This window comes from Martes martes (assembly GCF_963455335.1).
Source record: "Martes martes genome assembly, chromosome: 13".
Taxonomy (NCBI): Eukaryota; Metazoa; Chordata; class Mammalia; order Carnivora; family Mustelidae; genus Martes; species Martes martes.
In genome coordinates this window covers 17,766,837-17,784,647 of record NC_137901.1, presented here as the reverse complement: position 1 = coordinate 17,784,647, position 17,811 = coordinate 17,766,837, and the positions used below count along the sequence as shown (strand labels likewise).

The 17,811-nt window shown below is 49.3% G+C and overlaps 1 protein-coding gene across 1 annotated transcript in view; it reads right to left on the bottom strand.

Moving 5' to 3' along the window:
• Positions 1 to 17,811, bottom strand: part of ATP8B1 (ATPase phospholipid transporting 8B1) — a 119,235-nt gene that overhangs the window by 48,891 nt on the left and 52,533 nt on the right. The window contains exon 2 of the mRNA XM_080821444.1: positions 11,459 to 11,661. Within this exon, the coding sequence (XP_080677570.1) occupies positions 11,459 to 11,639 (181 nt within the window). The 5' untranslated portion in view covers positions 11,640 to 11,661. The remainder of the gene's footprint in view (positions 1 to 11,458; positions 11,662 to 17,811) is intronic.

Sequence of the window (17,811 nt, the reverse complement as noted above, 5' to 3'; positions counted from 1 at the left end):
ATTTAGTTGGGATGCCTGGGTGGCTCAGTCGGTTAAGTGTGTGCCTTTGGCTCAGGTCATGATCCCAGGGTCCTGGGATCCAGCCCCCCACTCAGCAGGCAGTCTGCTTCTCTCTCTGCCCCCTCCCCTGTTCTTGCACTCGTGTGCACTCTCTCTCTAATAAATGAATAAAATCTTAAAAATAAATAAATTCAATTTAGTTACCATATAGTGCATTCATTTCAGGGTAGGATTTAGTGATTCATCAGTTGCATGTAACACCCAGTACTCATTCCATCACGCACTCTCCTTAAGCCCATCACCCCACCCACCTCCCCTCCAGCAAACCTCACTTTGCTTGAAATTTCTCCCATAATTAAGTCCCCTAGCCAGTGGTTCCTCTGTCTGTCCTGCACTATGCCTCACCCCCAGCCCATTCTGATGTAGTTGCTTCCGAAAGAAAGGGTGTCTGACCTCAAGCAGGGGCAGTGAAGGGTCTACCAGAAATGCCCTTGGTCTCTTCATTTTAGGCTGTGATAACATCTTGGGGAGACTGGAGAAAGTAACCAGTAGGTCTTGATCTGCAACATGCTGACCTTAACCACAGGAATTTTCTAGTTAATTTTAGAAACATGACTGCAGTCAAATAATCAATAACCACCCTATTTCCAGCAAGCTTCCTTGTTTGGCATAATTCAGGCAAATCAGAGGGCAAACAAACTGATGCCTTCTCCTGATTCTCCTCTGTGTTGTTTGAGGAAAATTTCAAGCAGGGACCCTAAGAAAAATGAAGACAGTGTTCTGGGGTTTAAATGCATTTGCAAAACACATTATATCGTACTGCATCCGTCTTTTGGACCTTCAGTGGACCCACTGGCATATTAAGGGCTCAGAGAAGAAATGTATTTAATTGTATTTAATTTGGTCTTTGTGACCACTGGCACATTTTTTTTAAAATCACGCAACACCTACTAATATGGTTTGAGAAACTCTGTGCTAAAGCACATGCCTTTAGGAAGGGCAGCAAAATAGCACCTGGAAATACTCGTCTCATTGATCAAACATTTACTAAAGTACTCACTTGGAACAGAGAACTTTACTAGACATTTGGACCACAAGGCTAATTTACAGAAAAAGAAGAGAGCTTATCCCATTTTCTAGAATGGAAATACTAAGAAAAGAGAAGAAACAATACATTGACCAGCAAAAAATGCACATATGGCCCTTTGGTAAAAAGCTCTGAAGATAGCAACTAACAACATTTGTAAACCCATCAATGCATGTGTCCAGAAACGCACGTGATGTCAGCCAGCTATGGCCCAAAATCATCCCCAAATTTGGTAAATGCATATTCAACACATCTAAACATTGCCACACGATGTTCAGAGTTCTCCCATTGGCACCCAAACCTTTGACAGCTGCCATACAGAAAGTAAGGTCCCCTAGACCCTCATCCTTACTGCCGGTTCTGATTTCTTGCTTACAGACATGCCAACAACCAAACAGCTACACGGGTTGGTACGAACCACAATGGAGCAGCAGAGTAAAAAGATCTCAAGTTTAACATCAAAAGGAAAAAACCAACAAACCACAGAAGAGAGAAATGGGTAAAGGGCATGAACAGACATTTCATACAAAGGGAAATTCCAATGGTTCTTAAATATGTGAAAAGATACTCAAGTTCATAAAAAGAGAAGTGCAGTTCTTCGAGGAGGTACCAATTTTTAGCCTACAATGGCAAAATATTGGCAAAGAGCAAAGAATCCAATGACATGCTGGGTTGAAAAGAGAGTAAAGGGTCAGGCCCCCTTAAGTGGTCTCTGTGACCAGCAACTGAACCACATCTATCAGATTTTCACACACCCACAGGCCCTGGCGGATGGAGCAATTTCACTTCTAGGAATTTACCCCCCACATATGTATCCAGGCACAGGAGAAATGATACGTCTTGGCACTATTCAACGTAGCCCTGTTTATCAGGACGATCAGAAACAATGCCACCATGAGCAACCGGTTAAACATCTACACAAAAGTCTATGCAGTCGGCAAAAAGAGTAAGGCCGCTGAGGTGCCTGGGTGGTGCCGTCAGTTAAGGGTCTGATTTCAGCTCAGGTCGTGATCTTGGTTGGGGTCCTGTGAGCGAGCTGAGTCTGCTTGTCCCTCTCCCTCTGCCCCTCCCCCTGATCATGCTCTCTGTTTCTCTCAATAAATTAAATCTTTTTTTTTTTTTTTTAAGATTTTATTTATTTAGGGGCACCTGGGTGGCTCAGTGGGTTAAGCCTCTGCCTTCGGCTCAGGTCATGGTCTCGGGGTCCTGGGATCGAGCCCCACGTCGGGCTCTCTGCTCACCGGGGAGCCTGCTTCCTCCTCTCTCTCTGCCTGCCTCTCTGCCTACTTGTGATCTCGCTCTCTCTCTCTCTGTCAAATAAATAAATAAAATCTTTTAAAAAAATTATTTATTTATTTATTTGACAGAGAGAGAGAGAGCGAGATCACAAGTAGGCAGAGAGGCAGGCAGAGAGGGAGGAGAGCTCCCCGGTGAGCAGAGAGCCCGACGGTGAGCTCGACGCGGGGCTCGATCCCAGGACCCCGAGACCATGACCTGAGCCGAAGGCAGTGGTTTAACCCACTGAGCCACCCAGGCACCCCTCAATAAATTAAATCTTTAAAAAAAAAAAAAAAAGAGTAAGGCAGCTTTCCATGTACTCACAGAAAGATCCGCAAATCACACTAAGGGACAGAAGCAGGGGTGTCAAGTCAAGAAATGGGCAGAAGACATGAACAGACACTTCTCCAGTGAAGACATACAAATGGCTAACAGACACATGAAACACTGCTCATCATCATTAGCCATCAGGGAAATTCAAAGCAAAACTACACTGAGATACCACCTTACACCAGGTGAGATATTTAAGTAGTGGGAGATATTTAAGTAGTGGGAGGAGAGAAGGAATCTAGGAAAGAGACTGTGAGGCTCAGGGAGAAATCAGAACTCGTGTCACAAAGGTGAGAATGTATGAGCCTTAGTAGCAAACAGAGACGTGCCCAGTAAGCAGACACGAGAGATGCCCTGTGATTTGGTGATCAGAATCCCATCAGTGACCTTATGGAATAAGAGAAGTGTCCTCTGGATAAGAAAGTAAAGGGGGCTGGACCCATTAGGTGGTTGTTTTAGGACAGAGACCCAGGTGAGGCGAGCTGAGAGACCTCGCTCTGAGGAGCAGGTACACTGGGGGGATGTGTCAGACGACTGTCCTGAAGTGAGGCTGAACCTGATGGGGTTCACTTTATTTTTTTCAAAAGATTTTATTTATTTATTTGAGAGACAGCGAGCGCATTAGCAGTGGGGAGGGGCAGAGGGAGAAGCAGACTCCCCGCCCCAGCAGAGAATTCTGAACAAAATTCTGAGTTGGAGAAGGGTTTCGAAGAAATGTAGTTTGGGGGCACCTGGCTGGCTCAGTCGGTAGACCGAGTGACTCCTGGATCTTGGGGTCAGGAGTTCAAGCTCCATGTTGGGCCTAGAGTTCACTTTTAAAAAAAGAAAGAAACACAGTTTTCTATCTTCAGGTACAGAGGGCTGCCCACCCTGGGCATCTCTGGGGACCGCCTGTCGAGAAGAGCGCCACGTGAACGAGCCAGCTGCTCATGGGCTCACGTTTCAGAAGCGCCCAGAAGCTGTTCTGTGAGTGGCCTAGCATCCCCCATGTGACGCTGTTCATGATATTACTGGGTATGCAGGCCAGGCAGGTGGGCGCCCCAGGAGCCCAGGGGCTGGGAGATGGCTGTGGCGTGTGGGGGTGTACGTGTGTGTTTGTGGGCAGGGTGAGGGCTGAGTACTCATCAGACAACCCCCCGACCCAAAGCCATGACCTGCAGTCACCCTCTCCCTAAGAACTCGCCACTTCTGTGATGCAGCAAGACTCAGTAGTCGGTCCACCATGTCCCCGGGGATGGCTGTCCGGGAGCCGAAACTCAGGGCTGTCTATGAGCTCGCGGTTAAGAATGTGAAGTGCTATCATTTCCCAGCAACAAGGCGGCTTCGTTCTACATCATTTCTTACCACTTCATGATCTCTTTTTAACTTCCAGGTGGCCAGCAAAACAAGTGGATGTCCCACCGAGGTCCCTGACTCGTGAGGTTCAAAACAACCACCCCCTCTCCTTCCCCCTGCATCCGTCATCCCTACAAATGGCTCCGTTTTCCACGGACGCAGAAAGCACTCTCCAAAGGGGGCTGCAAGAGGATCTCCCAAGTTCAACGTGACCTTCTTACTTCTCGTCAACAAAGGGCATCTAATTTCCCTTCCCTTGAATCAGATCTAGCTTCGGTGACTCTCTCGTGACCTAGAGATGCTCAGCACAGGGGATTCTGCCTGAATTCTGCAACCAGCTTCCGCTGTGATCTTGACCTTTCGGGACGCTGGTTCCTCAGACAGCCCCCCTCAGAGGACACTCCACCGTAGCCCCAGAGCCACGCTGGCAGCAGCCCAAACCACGGAGAGATGCTTCCATCTACAGACCAGTTCAGCCTTTGAGTTACTCGGCTCAGGGGCCAGACCAGAGTGAAGAAACTTCCAGATGATTCCAGGCTCCTGGTGGTTCAAATCACCTTGGTTGTTCAGGTCTTTACCTAGCTGAGGGCCCAGACATCCGAGAGCAGAAACAAACCACTCCTGCCACGTCTCGTCTGAACCCCCGACTCACGGAATCTGTGAACACCACGACGATGACTTTGTGCCAATAGGTCTGGAGCGGTTTTTCATGCAGCAACCAGACAACCAGACCGCCCACTGGGGCACCTAAGCCAGAGGTGATTCCTCAGGCCTCCTTTTCTCTTGACCCTCGGATCCTGTGGGATTTATGAAAATCAAATCCCTGCCCCGGATCGTGATCTGTCACCCTTCTCTCCATCCCGGCCATCTTGGTTTGGGTCCTTACCAGTTTTTACTCGGATTACTGTCTGCTCTCTGCTCCCTGCTGGTGCCAACATGGGATTTCTAACATAAATCCACGCCCCCTACATATTTGCCTCTTCTGGGCTTTGCATGGGATAAACACGGCCCCAATTCTCATGAAGCCAACAGTCTGGTGGGAGAGAGTCACATAGTCATTCAAGGACATAATCCTAAGTGCCCTCAGGGGTATGAAGGAAAGCGCAAGGGGCTCATACAACAAGGGGTGGGGGTGGGAGTGGGGGGTCTGCTCCAGGCTAGGGCTGGCGCTCACAGAAGACTTTTCTACGGAAGTGACAACTCCACTGAGAGCTGAAGGGTGAGAAGGAGCCAGGCACACGGAAGGGGCTGCACTGGGGAAGGATGGGAAGTCCCGGGCTGGGGAGGCGTGGGGAGGACAGGGAAGCGAGGGGAGGACAGGGTGATGGAGCACAGCAAGAGCGGCTGCGCACCACAGGCAGGCAGCCGGGAGAGGACAAGAGGCCCAAACCACAGGGGCCCGAGCAGCCAAGGGAAGGAGCTGGACTCGGATCCCAGGTGCAGGGAAGTCATTCCCCGCCCCCACCCCCACCCCCATGAAGCCTGGACTGGGAGGACAGGCGTGGCCATGCAGCAGCCACGCTGGGAGGAGGCTAATGCACTGCACATCTAGCCATGTTATTTGTGCCTAGAATGCTGCCATGGCTCCCTGGGGCCTTCGGGACAAGGTCCGGACTCCAGCCCCAGCTCACCATCTAGGCTCCAAACATGGCTCACGGCTACCTGCACCCTCAGCTCCTCGGAGCCTCCCATCACGCTGCCACGGCTTGAACACCCTGCTCCTGACACCACGGGGGCTGATTTCCCTCTCACACTTAACTGAGGGCTCGGCTCAGGTGTCCTCCCCTCCAGGAAGCCTTCTTTGACCAGGGAAGGCTGCCGAAGGGCACACCTGATTCCCTAGTCACACCTGTGTTGAGGCTCTCTGATGCACCCAAGCACAAATGCCCGCCGAGCCTGGTGCCCCCTCGGGATGCCCCTGCCTCCCTCTCCCTTCTCCTAGCGAGCTCCTCCCCATCTCTCACTTGGCAGCTCAAGCATGCCTCTCACACACGGAAGCAGGGCAGCCTCCCCTATCCCAGCCCGCGGGGCGGAAGCACAGGTCAACCCATTACAAGACCAAGTCACCGCATGAGTGGGGCTCCTTCTGCAAGCTTTCGCTCTGTCCCTGTGGTTTCACGTGTGCCTGGGTGAACTTTTCCACGGAGAGAGCTTTCTGCTTTCTCTGCTGGAGAGACTTACGCCTTGACCCCCTGTGGGTATGCTGAAATACCTGAGACCGGGGGGAAGGCTTCACCTGAGAAACCACGGGGGGCTAGGAAAGACCACAGGTCTGCAAACAGAAAGGCTAGAGAAGGCTGTGTTCACGGGAAAGGCTTATAAGATGGCGGAGGCAGGGATGACCCTAAATCACCCCGAATTTCCTCAATATGCGGGCAAACTCATTCCTGGGAAAATGGCCCGTTCTTCACCCCATCCACCTCCGTAACCATTCACTGTACTTGGCTTTGGGAACAGAAGGAGCTGTTTAAAAGAACGAATCTGCAGCTGCAGCCTGGGGCTGTCCAGGAGAACCTGAGTACCCCAAAAGGAGGTAGAGGGGTCAAGAAGAAGTTCTGATGATGGAAAGAAGGGAGGAATGGTGGGAAAGGGTAGACACTTTCAGTTTGACATGAAAGACATTAAGGGAGGAACTGGCCGGAGGGGGTGGTGGGGATAACAGCTACCGTTTACTGAGCACTTAGTGTATGCCTGAAACTGTCCTAAATCCTTTACACTGATTTTCTGATTTAGTCTGCACAACTACTCAATGTAGGTACAGAGACTGTGCCCATTGCACAGATGGGCCCACTGCGGCATGGAGGAGGGAAGTCCTTTCCTTAAGGTCACACAGCTAGCAAGTCATGAAGCAGGACTGAAGCCCAGAGCCTGCACCCAGCGTCGTCCCTCCTCCCCACCATGCACCTTGCCTCTCAGAGTGACAGAGAGGTGCGGTACGTGCGCAGGTTAAAGGGAGTCAGCTTGCCAAAGGAAGGTCTGTAGAGAGAGAGTGGAGTATGAAGGGGGAAGTGAACGTTCTCCAGAAGGAAGAGGAAACACGAAGAGTGCTGGGACAAGAGGATGTTGCCACCTGCCAAGGAGGTCAGCGCTCCCAAAGGAGAGGCTGCTACAAAGGTCCGGCACTCCAGAGAGAACAGGCTGGAATTCGAGGGCTGACAAAAAGCGCGCTGGCCTTGCACTGGGGTTCTTGGGGACCTTAACGAAAGCGTTATGCTCGGGGTGGTGCGGCAGCCCATGGAGGGGAAGAACCCAGGGCAACGGGAGATGTGGTGCTGGAGAAATGGGTTTCCAGAAGCTTGGCCGTGACAACAGGAGACAGGACACCAGCCCAAGGCAGAAGGCGGGATTGAGGTAGCAACGCGCTGCAGACAGGGATGCTGTGAGTACACGCGTAAGCCAGCAGCGCGGGCAGGTGGGAGAGGTCACCAATAAGACAGTGTGGCCGAGGAGGCCCAGGCTCCGAAGAAAGAGCCAGTATGCATTAATCCAGCAACCTCTCCCAATCCCTCATTCGTTCCCAAGGACTTCATCTGGAAGCTGGTTCCCGACTGGCCCAGAATTACCCAAGGAGTTGACCTAGGGGACACCAAGATGGCGGGATGGGAAAAAATTTTTTAAAAACCCACAGCATTCTAGAGTCAAGAAATTATAGGAATGTGTGGCTGCATAAAATTAAACTGCTTTACTGAATGCCTCAAGTTCTTGGATCCTTTCAAGCTAACGGACAACCTGAAACTCCAGGAAGAGGCGTCAGAACTCTGAGTTTCCAGTCTCAGAGGCTACAGATCTGGGTCCTGGTACACCTGGTAAACGTCGTGTCTCCCAGAGGCACCCTAGGAAATGCTGTTCTTGTGCACTCCTCAGGAAATGAGGGCCCATCCCACAGCACGGGAAACACGCCCATTTGTTTTTGCCCATCCTTGCTCAAAGTAAACTAAGGGTCAAGTTACTCCCGTAAAACCTGTGGGTTGATCTCCTCCTCTGTGGCGCACTCTAGCAGCATGCTTACCCTTGTGCTAGAGTCACAGCCCACAGCCAAGGTCCTTCAACTGGAAAGCATGCAAAATGGGTCTCACAGAACACCTGCTGAACTCAGCTGGCCTAGGGCATCTTTACGAAACCAACTTTCCGGGCGCCTGGGTGGCTCAGTCGGTTGGGCTTCTGTCTTCGGCTCAGGTCATGATCCCAGGGTCCTGGCTACGAGCCCCACATGGGACTCCCTGCTTGGCCGGAAGCCTGCTTCTCCCTCTCCCACTCCTCCTGCTTGTGTTCCCTCTCTCACTGTGTCTCTCTGTGTCAAATAAATAAATAAAATCTTTTTTAAAAATAAAAATAAAAAATAAAATAAAGAACTGATTTGTTTGAAAAAAAACTATCCTTCATATAAAATGTCCAGACAGAGGATGGCTGAATTGAAACAAGTCAGAAGGGGCGCCTGGGTGGCCTGGGTTAAGCCTCTGCTTTCGGCTCAGGTAATGATCTCAGAGTCCTGGGATCAAGCCCCACCTCAGGATCCCTGCTCAGCGGGGAGCCTACTTCCCCCCTCTCTCTCTGTTTGCCTCTCGGCCTAATTGTGATCTCCATCTCTCTCTCTCTCTCTCTGTCAAATAAATAAAATTAAAAAAAAAAAAAAAGAAACAAGTCAGAATGACCCAACCTTAATTGGGAAAATGACCAAGTGAGAGTATGGGAAAAAAAAAATAAGGGAGAAGGAGGGGTACAGAGCAGAAAGGGAGGGATAGAGGGAGTGAGGGAGGAGGAGAGGAAGCCGATCTATTGTGGGGTGTGCAGGGCAGAAATGGGAATGTAGGGAGAGAGGTTCTAGCACTCACTGAATGTCCTCTGTGTGTTTGGGAAGGGCAGGTTAGAGGTGTTAGAATTTTATTTCTGCAAGTCACAAGCAAGGTCACTGGACAGGAATTTTAAGAAATGAGAACCACCAGGGGCATATGGCTGGCTCAGTTAGTAAAGCATACGGGTTGATCTTGGGGTTGTGTGTTTGAGCCTCACACTGGGTGTAGATGTAGAGATTCCTTAAAAACAAAATCTTTTTCTTTAAAAAAAGGGGGGGGGGGGTTGGTGCCTGGGAGGCTCGGTTGGTTAAGTGTCTGCCTTTGGCTCAGGTCACGATCCTGGGGTCCTGGGATCAAGCCCCGCACTGGGCTCTCTGCTCAGTGGGGGGCCCTGCTTCCCCCTCTCCCTCTGCCCTTCTCCCTGTTCATGCTTGCTCTCTCAAATAAATAAGTAATCGAGAGAGAGAAAGGAAGGAAGGGAGGGAGGGAGGAAGGAAGGGCGGGCCACCAGATTCCCCTAAAAATATAAGCCACCATGGGAAAAGACTATGAAGAGCCAAGAACACGTCTGGGCTCCGCTGAGGTCTGTATTCCAACAGCAGAAATCTACAAGGAAGATGACGTGCAAAAGGCATGATCAGGAGAGGGCCCTGAGCACCAAGATGTGAAAGCGGAGTTGGAAAAAACCAGAGGTGAGAGTTTCCGTCCACTACGTGCTTCCCTGACATTTCTGCAGGCACCCAACCCCGGTCTTTGTTGCGTCCTGGACCACACACTGGACAGCATGGCACCAAGCAGCAACAGCAAAGTTCACCTTGAACCTCACTGAGCCGGTTCCCTGCCAGCTCATCAGATAGCCACATATGATAGCGACTCCGAGATTGTGCTAGGAAACTGAGCGGTTCAGCAGGGGAAGGAATGAGGAAGAAACATGGTATTCAGGACTAGGGCAGTCAGCTAGAACTCCTTTGCTAACTTGTCGGGCTACTTTGGCTTGAACCCCCTTCGAACAACATCCAGCCGGGACCTGTTATGACAGAGGCCACATTCCTGTCCAGACCAGCAGTGTTTCCATTTTAATTTAGCTCGATTATCCTGATTTTAGTATCTTCTGCTTCAAGGCAGAAAGCACTTAAGCTTAACACTCAACAGCTTGAAATCACAGCCAGAAATCCACAGTAAGGGGCACCTGGGTGGCTCAGCGGTTTATTAAAGCCTCTGCCTTCGGCTCAGGTCATGATCTCAAGGTCCTGGGATCGAGCCCCACATCGGGCTCTCTGCTCAGCGGGGAGCCTGCTTCCTCCTCTCTCTCTGCCTGCCTCTCTGCCTACTTGTGATCTTTCTCTGTCAAATAAATTTTAAAAAAAAATCTTAAAAAAAATTAAAAAAAAAGAAATCCACAGTAAATTCTGATCATTCTAAATGTCTGATATGGAAAACCAAAGACGGCAAACAATCTACATGGGTCGCCGGCCTGCCAGGTTTTGGAGCCCATTGTGGGCAGAGGCCCGTTTGGATGCGTGCTCTCCCCCAAGGAGAACCTCCCCACATCGGGGAGAGAGGCAGTGTCTGGCCAGAGCAGGAGGAATGGTCCCACGAATGGCATTTCATGCCTGTTGCTCTTTCTACAGGTGAAAATGGTTTGGGAAAAAACTCACATGGACCAGGGAGCAGAACCCAGCAGGAAAGATGAGGGGAGCAGGGAGTAACCTGAAGGAAGCAGACTTCAGGGGCACTTGGGAGGACAGACGGGCTAGTGATGGAGATTTTGGGGAAACCAGATAGAATCAGAGACTATTCTGACCAAGACTGTGGCGACAACATCCTGAGAGTCAGAAACCATAACTTAGCGGAAATTTCTATAAATGAGAAACCGAAGCTGTTTAGCTGGAATTCTAGGGACTGTGGAAGAAATATTTTCCACCTGAAATCTGGAGCAAATCTGGGGCTCAAGGAGGAAAGGATCGGCTACAGGAAAAGATCACATTTGCTTACAAGGACGGGAGAAGCAGTGGAAAATGAAACAGAAAAGCTGCAGGGGAAAATCCGCATCATAAAAGTAAGCTACACATTTTCGGCCTCAATGACAGACTGTCTAGGGCTATTTTTAAGAGCTCCCGGGAGAGCCGAGTAGGTGTGACAGAAAGCACATGGCACACAGAGCCTGAAACAGTTACTGTCTGGTCCTGGCCCCTGGTCCAGACCCGGCCTCGGAGCTGCCCCCATTCTGAGCAGGCGCGCCGGCTGCCACAGGTACGACAGACCCGTCGCAGCAAGCAGAGCCCAAGCCATCTCACGGTCACAACCGACTGAGCAAAAGGTCTGGTAATGCAAAGCTTCCTGGGTGCAGAAACAAGCAAATTCTCCCATATGCAACTCCCTTAGAAAGGAGACGCTAGCCCATGCTTGCCACTTTCCGGGCAGACCTGGTCAGGTCGGTGGAGTGGCCCTGCACGCCGAGGACAACGTGTGACCGTCTGAACCCAGCGACCGTTCTCCCAGCCGCATAACCCTCGGAGAAGGAAGAGACCTCCTGGACCATCTAACACGGGCCGGAGGGCCTGTGCACCTGTCGCCGCTGCCCCATGGGCACGGACAAGGACAGGTCCCAGGGTCCCCGTCCCAGTGAGGTCACCTTTTTGGAGGGTCTCCCGGGTTTCCTCAGCTTCTCTGTTGACCCGGTTCTGTTCCGGCTCGACCGCAGGCCCCTGGTCGTCAAGCTCATCTTCAGTTTCATCGTCGCTATAGGGAACCACTTCGTCATTAGGCTGAGAATCCTCCTCAAAGGTCGTTTCAGAGTCTCTTTCTGAATTCATGCTGCCGGCACACTGGAACTACCTGGTTGAAGAGACAGAGAAACCAGAGCGACTTACAACGGGTGCCCAGGGTTTGGCTGAATCCTGCCTGCATCCTGTTACGGTGCCCTTTTAACAGAACATTCTCGCAATTCACAGGCAAGTGTGTCTGAATAGCGCCCCCCACAGTTCAAATTAACCATTCGTTAGCGATTCCATGCCTCAGTGAGATTTAACAACAAAAACATAGTTGCAAACTCTTAAAGCAGATACAAACTTTAAGGTAGTATTTCAAATTGGGGGGGGGGGTCTCTACCTGGCAAAATAAACTGAATCCATAACCAACCTTACAATGAAACGAAACAGCCCATAAAATATGAGAGTACAGCAGGCATCACGAGAGTCAGTCCTGTTTGCTGAAACTGCCTGACATAACCAACATGTAGACACATTTATTTGCTTTGTGGCCCTTAATGTCATTACATCTCTCACTGTGGGTTGCTGGCAACGTTTGGGAAACCCTGCCCTCGGACACCTGGTTTCTGCTAAGGCTCATGCCCTGAGACTTTGCTCTGTGATACATTTTGAATACAAGCTCACACTTTACTAAGGGCTTCCTGGGAGCACTCCCTCACCCCTTCCCTCCCAAACTACCCACACCCACACCCTGTCTGTCGCCTGTGTGTGTGTGAGCACACCCCTGTGTAAAGTGACTGCAGAAGGGACAAGCACAACCTCAGTTATATTAGAAAAATACTGACACAGAGACCATAGGTGACCTGAAGACAGACATACAGCCTGGCATTATTTACATTAGCATCGCTCGGCCATGTACTTGACATTGTTCATAATAGCAGCTCACATTTACTTAGTGGTAACTGCACATCAGGCCCAGGTGACATCCTTTGGGGGCACTGCGTCCTTGAAACTTCCCACAGCATATTGCTGTCATCCCACTCTAGAGGAAAACACTGAAATTCCTTGAATAACTTGCACGGTAATTATTAAAAATTTGCAGCAAAGGGGCATCTGTCTGGGTGAACTGGTAGAGCATGCAAGTCTTGATCTCGGGGTCATGAGTTCAAGCCTCACGTCGGGCATCTAGCTTACTTAAAAATTTTTTTTGCGGCAAAAACAACTGCCCTCCTAGGAGAGACCTTCTATCTTGCACTTTTACATTATAGTTTCTTATATGTTTTTGTCAAGTCTCAGTTGCCTTGAGTGTAACCACTTGGCTGACTGCATGCTTTGTATCAAATCCAGCATTGTAGACATCTAAATTTGCACAGCCATAGCTGAGCAGGTAGGAAATGTTTAAATATTTATGTGAGGGTTTTGTCCAGCATTATTTAAAACCGTAAAACCCAGAAGCAACTTGGGTATCCATGGGTTGGTCACTGTGTAGATAAACTGTGATATCTTCCTACTATGGGATAGTACACAATGTAGACCATGAACAGAAGACTTTTTTTAAAAGATTTATTTATTAGAGAGCAAGAGAGACTGCATGGGGGCAGGAGGGGCAGAGAGAGAGGGAAAGAGAGTCTCAAACATACTCTGCATTGATCGCGAAGCCCAACACAGGGCTTGATCCCACAACTCTGAGATCATGACCAACTTAATCAGGCGTGCCAATGAGAAGAGTTTTTAATAACATTGCAAAAGTCCAAACATGTTGAGTTAAAAGGGCGAGTTAACAATCCATATGTATAAAATAGTCCCGGTTATCCAGACATTTATTCATTTTCCAAAATGCCAACAACTGCCATGCATCATTTAAGAGAAATGATGCTTGGTTCAGCATTTGGCCTCCTGTAAATACTCAATACAGTCCTCCCAGTACAGTAAGTGCGCAAATGCGAGGTCATTTTTACTGCCGATTGCTCCAAAATTAAGAAAAAATGTTATTTATAATAACAAATGGAATGGTGTGAGAAATTATCCTTTTAGGTTTTTCCATCTCTCGAAATCTCTTCTAAAATGTACCTGCCCCTCACCAGGAGGTAAATTATTAGACTACAATAGGACTACATTTAAGCATAGGCATATTCTATTTTAAAATCTTTTAAATGCAGAGTAAAACATTTTCCCGCTTTCCCAGTTTTCTGTGGGCTAGTAAATAACTATTTCTTGGGGTTTTACACGTTTCATTGGCCTTATTTGTGATATGCTGCCAGCCATGCTTTAGCTGATATTTAAATTTATTGCACTCTCTTTAAAATTCCCAAACCCTTAAATGCAAAACTGCACCAGCAATGTTTCAGAACAAAAAGTCATGAAAGGGGCTACCATTTTCTGAGCACCTGCTGTGTGTCAAGCAGGACTGCCTTGTGAGATAGATAATATTATCCCATCCTACAGATAAGGGCACTGTGGCTCAGTGACTAAGTGGCAGGAGTTAGGAGCTAATCTCTCCGCCATAGGGACATATACAATATTAACAAGTCTGAAAGCACCATACAGAAACACTTTTTCATTATCATACATGACTTCAAACGAGCCACTTTAACCATTTTCGGGGGTCCAGGTCAGAGTATCTTAGAAATGTTCTGTAGGAGATCATTTCCTCATCGTGATTACTGGCAAGCATCTCCATGCTTATTTCCCAATTAAGAATGGATCCAGTCCTTTGAGGTGGAGGGAGCAGCCGACAAGAAGGAATGGCTTTGACAACCACAAGGATGTGATCCAGAGTAAGCAAGACGTTGCATAACCAGCCAGCTCAGCGCAGAACATCCACCCCAGGCCAGACTGTGTGGGCTGCTTGGAAAGCAGAGCTCTGAGCTGAGCAGAAGTTCTCTGCAGTATGTGCGTGTGTGTGTGTGTGTGTGTCTGTGTGTGTTGTGTGTGTGATGCAGGCATACTGGAATCACTTCGCTCCATCATCTTAGCACTACCAAAGAAAAATTAGGAAGAAATCATTTCTTTGAAGCCCCGAGTGACACGGGGAGCTTTCTGGATCAAAACCATGACACTTGTAAGGCAGGCACTATCTAGAATATGGATTTGGAAACACTGGCACATCTCTGACCACCCCTGTGGCATACTGCAGCCAAGTGTGCCCTTACTCAACCTTCAGTAAGCACTTGCTTGGTGCCAACCACCACACCAGTGCTGGAAACAGACCCTCTGGAGACTTCCAGGTTATTCAGGGTACAGGTGAGTAAACCGGGCATGAGAGCCACATCCACAGCAAGGCCAGTCATTTCTGCTGAAACACACACCTCCAATCCATTCCCTCGTCTCCATCCCCATGGTCGCCACCCTACTTCAGACCACCATCATCTCTCTCCCGCAGTACTGCAGTGGGCCCCCAGTGGACTTCCCATGACCACCTTCCATGTGGCCCCCCCAGTCATGCCACTCTCCCGTTTAGACCCTTCCTAGGCATTCTGGACAGAGTTGTGCCCCCTTAAAAAATCACAGGTTGAAGCCCTAACCCCCAGTGTGACTGTGTGTGGAGATAGAGCCTTTAAGGAGATCATTAAGGCTAAACTATTTTGTAAGGGCAGAACCCTATTCTGACAGGTCTGGTGTCCTTACAAGACGAGAAAGAGACATCAGAGAGCTCTCCTTCCATGCATGCACACAGGAGAGGCCACAGCAAGATGGTGGCCATCTACAAGCCAAGAAGAGAGGCCTCATCAGAAACCAACAGGACTGGCACCTCGATCTTGGACTTCCAGCTTTCGGAAATGTGAGAAAATAAATGTCTGTGGTTTAAGCCACCCAGCCTGTGGTATTTTGCTAGGGCAGCCCAAGCAGACTGCGGTTTCCCACTATACTTTGAACTAAATCCACATTTTCCCCCAAGTCTGAGAGTTCTGCACAGTTCTGTAACTTCCTTCTTGCTCCATAATCCTCAGCCCTATGGCCCCCCTTTCAGCTTAAGCCAGTGAAGCCTTTCCTGCCTCAGGCCCTTTGGACATGCTCCTCTCCCAGTTCTCGGCATGGCAACTATTTCTCATTCTTTAGATCTCAACTTCAATATCCACTTCCATGGATGGTGTTGAACAGTCTCTATCCTCTTCTTTCTGCTACCACTAACCTCCTCAACACTTACCTCTCTCTTTTGAGAGGAACTTACCACAATTTTTAAATATACACTTGCTTTTACTTATCTGTCATCTGTCTCTCCCACTAGACCACAAGCTGTACAAGAACAGAGTCCCATGTGTGAATACTCAGTGCCAACCCCCTGGGATGTCACACAAAGATCTGGGGAAAGAAAAAATGAACTTTCAATAAAGCCCTCAAAGCTATCTTTGCCATCTCTCCACAGTTCCTACCTACCACACGGTAGAAGACTTCGAGCTGTCAGTGGATGAAGCAGGAGAGCCTGACAGCAATGAGAAGAGGTTGTACACTGGCAGTTCTTCAAGAGTCTCACTATTTAAGGCCACCCAAAACTTACTGCCTAAGATTCTGCCACAGACAGACGAATTAAACCAGCCTGTGGTAAGGTACTGATGGGGAGCCCTAATATTTCTTGCTTTTCACTATCACCCCAGCACCTGTCAAGAGCCTACTTCTGCCTCTGTCCTGACGGGGCTTGTAGTCCAGATGGGAGTTAGCAAATGACAGCCTCCAGGCCAGGGTCGGCTGACCACCTGTTTTTGTAAATCGGGTTTTACTGGAGCACATCCCTGTTCATTCCTTGACGTCCGGTCTAGGCTGCTCTTACACCACAGCAGAGCTGAATGGTTACAATGGATGCCATATGGCCTCAGAGTCTAAAATACTTCTTATCCGGCTCTTTACAGAAAAGTCTGTTGACCCCCAGACTAAAACAAAAGACAAGAGACAGCAGCAATATGTGGTCCATACCAAAGGCCCACAGCTAGAGAAAATGAGTACTGACCTGGGTAAACCAGGCATGCTCTGGGAATATGGAATGAATGACCAGGTGGGCTGGTGGGAAAATGGCCCCAGCACAGCTGCCCTACTGGTTGGGAATAATAGCATCTCAGTTGCCGGAAGCTGTGTAACCGGAGAGGACACACACTGGCCCACGCCTGTGGGACAATGCACCGTCATCTCCCTCAGCACGTGAGGCACGGTGACCACACCCCCACTGGAGTGTGGCGCTTCCCCGTTAATCCAGGAGCATATAATCATGGCGTCCAAAGTCAACGTGACTAGATGTTAGCGCAAGTAGGCAAAAGATGTATCAGAATTCTTTTTGAGTCATCAAGGACTTAGCATTCAAGGCCATTTCTTGTCACAGGATCTTCCGAAAATACTCTTACCCAGCTCCACTTCAGCTGAGCAGCATGGTCTCTTTGAAAGAATATGGGCCTGGATTGAAATCCCAGCTCTTCTACTCACCAATGTACAACTTGGGTGGGTTACTTAACATTTTGAAAGCTTAGTTGTCCCATCTGTTAAAGAGAGAGAAAGGGGCAGGGGGATAGTGACCCTTCAAATACAGTAAGGATTTGCTTAGCTACCTCATGGTGTAAAAACCCTTATGACAACCCACAGGGAGTAGATACAAAGTACAGGCTAGTTTCCACTGGGTTCTTTTCAGAGTCCTTAAGAGAGAGGAATTTGCAAAACAAAGACTCAAAGACGACACCCACCTCAATGGACACTGCCTCAGCACTGCCCCCTCACTCTCCCTGCTCCCGCCCAAGGAAGGGGCCTTGAGACCCACACAGCTCAGAGCCTGCAGCCCTACGGGAGACGTTACTCCCTCAGTTGAGTTTAAACTTCAGTACAGTGTGTGGGCTGTTTCCTACCTTACCATCTCCATGAGAGCAAGACCCCAGGATGGGCTCCGCCTTCCGGCAACCATCCTCCTCTCTCCCTGTTCTGTCCCTGACCGGACTTTTCTACAGTCCTGCCTAAAAAACAGTGCCGGGTAGAGGGAGTGGGGAGGAGTAGGAACCAAGAGGCATCATTTATTTATACCAGAGCTTGATTTGGGTCTTTCCCAGCTCTTAATAAAGGGGTGCTTCGTGTTCCATCCTGCCTTCCATCGTGTTCAGCCCTCTCGGTCATAAACCCCCCTTAGATAAGAGGCATGAAGGACAGAGTTTCCGAAAACGTACCCTAACACCCATCATTTGTCACCTAATATACCCAGCTACCAACTACGTGCAAGTGAATGAATGAATAATATCCTTCTTCCTTTGGAGGGGAGGCACTGGAGAAGAGAGAAAAGGGAACCCAGGCCAAAACAATTCTCTTT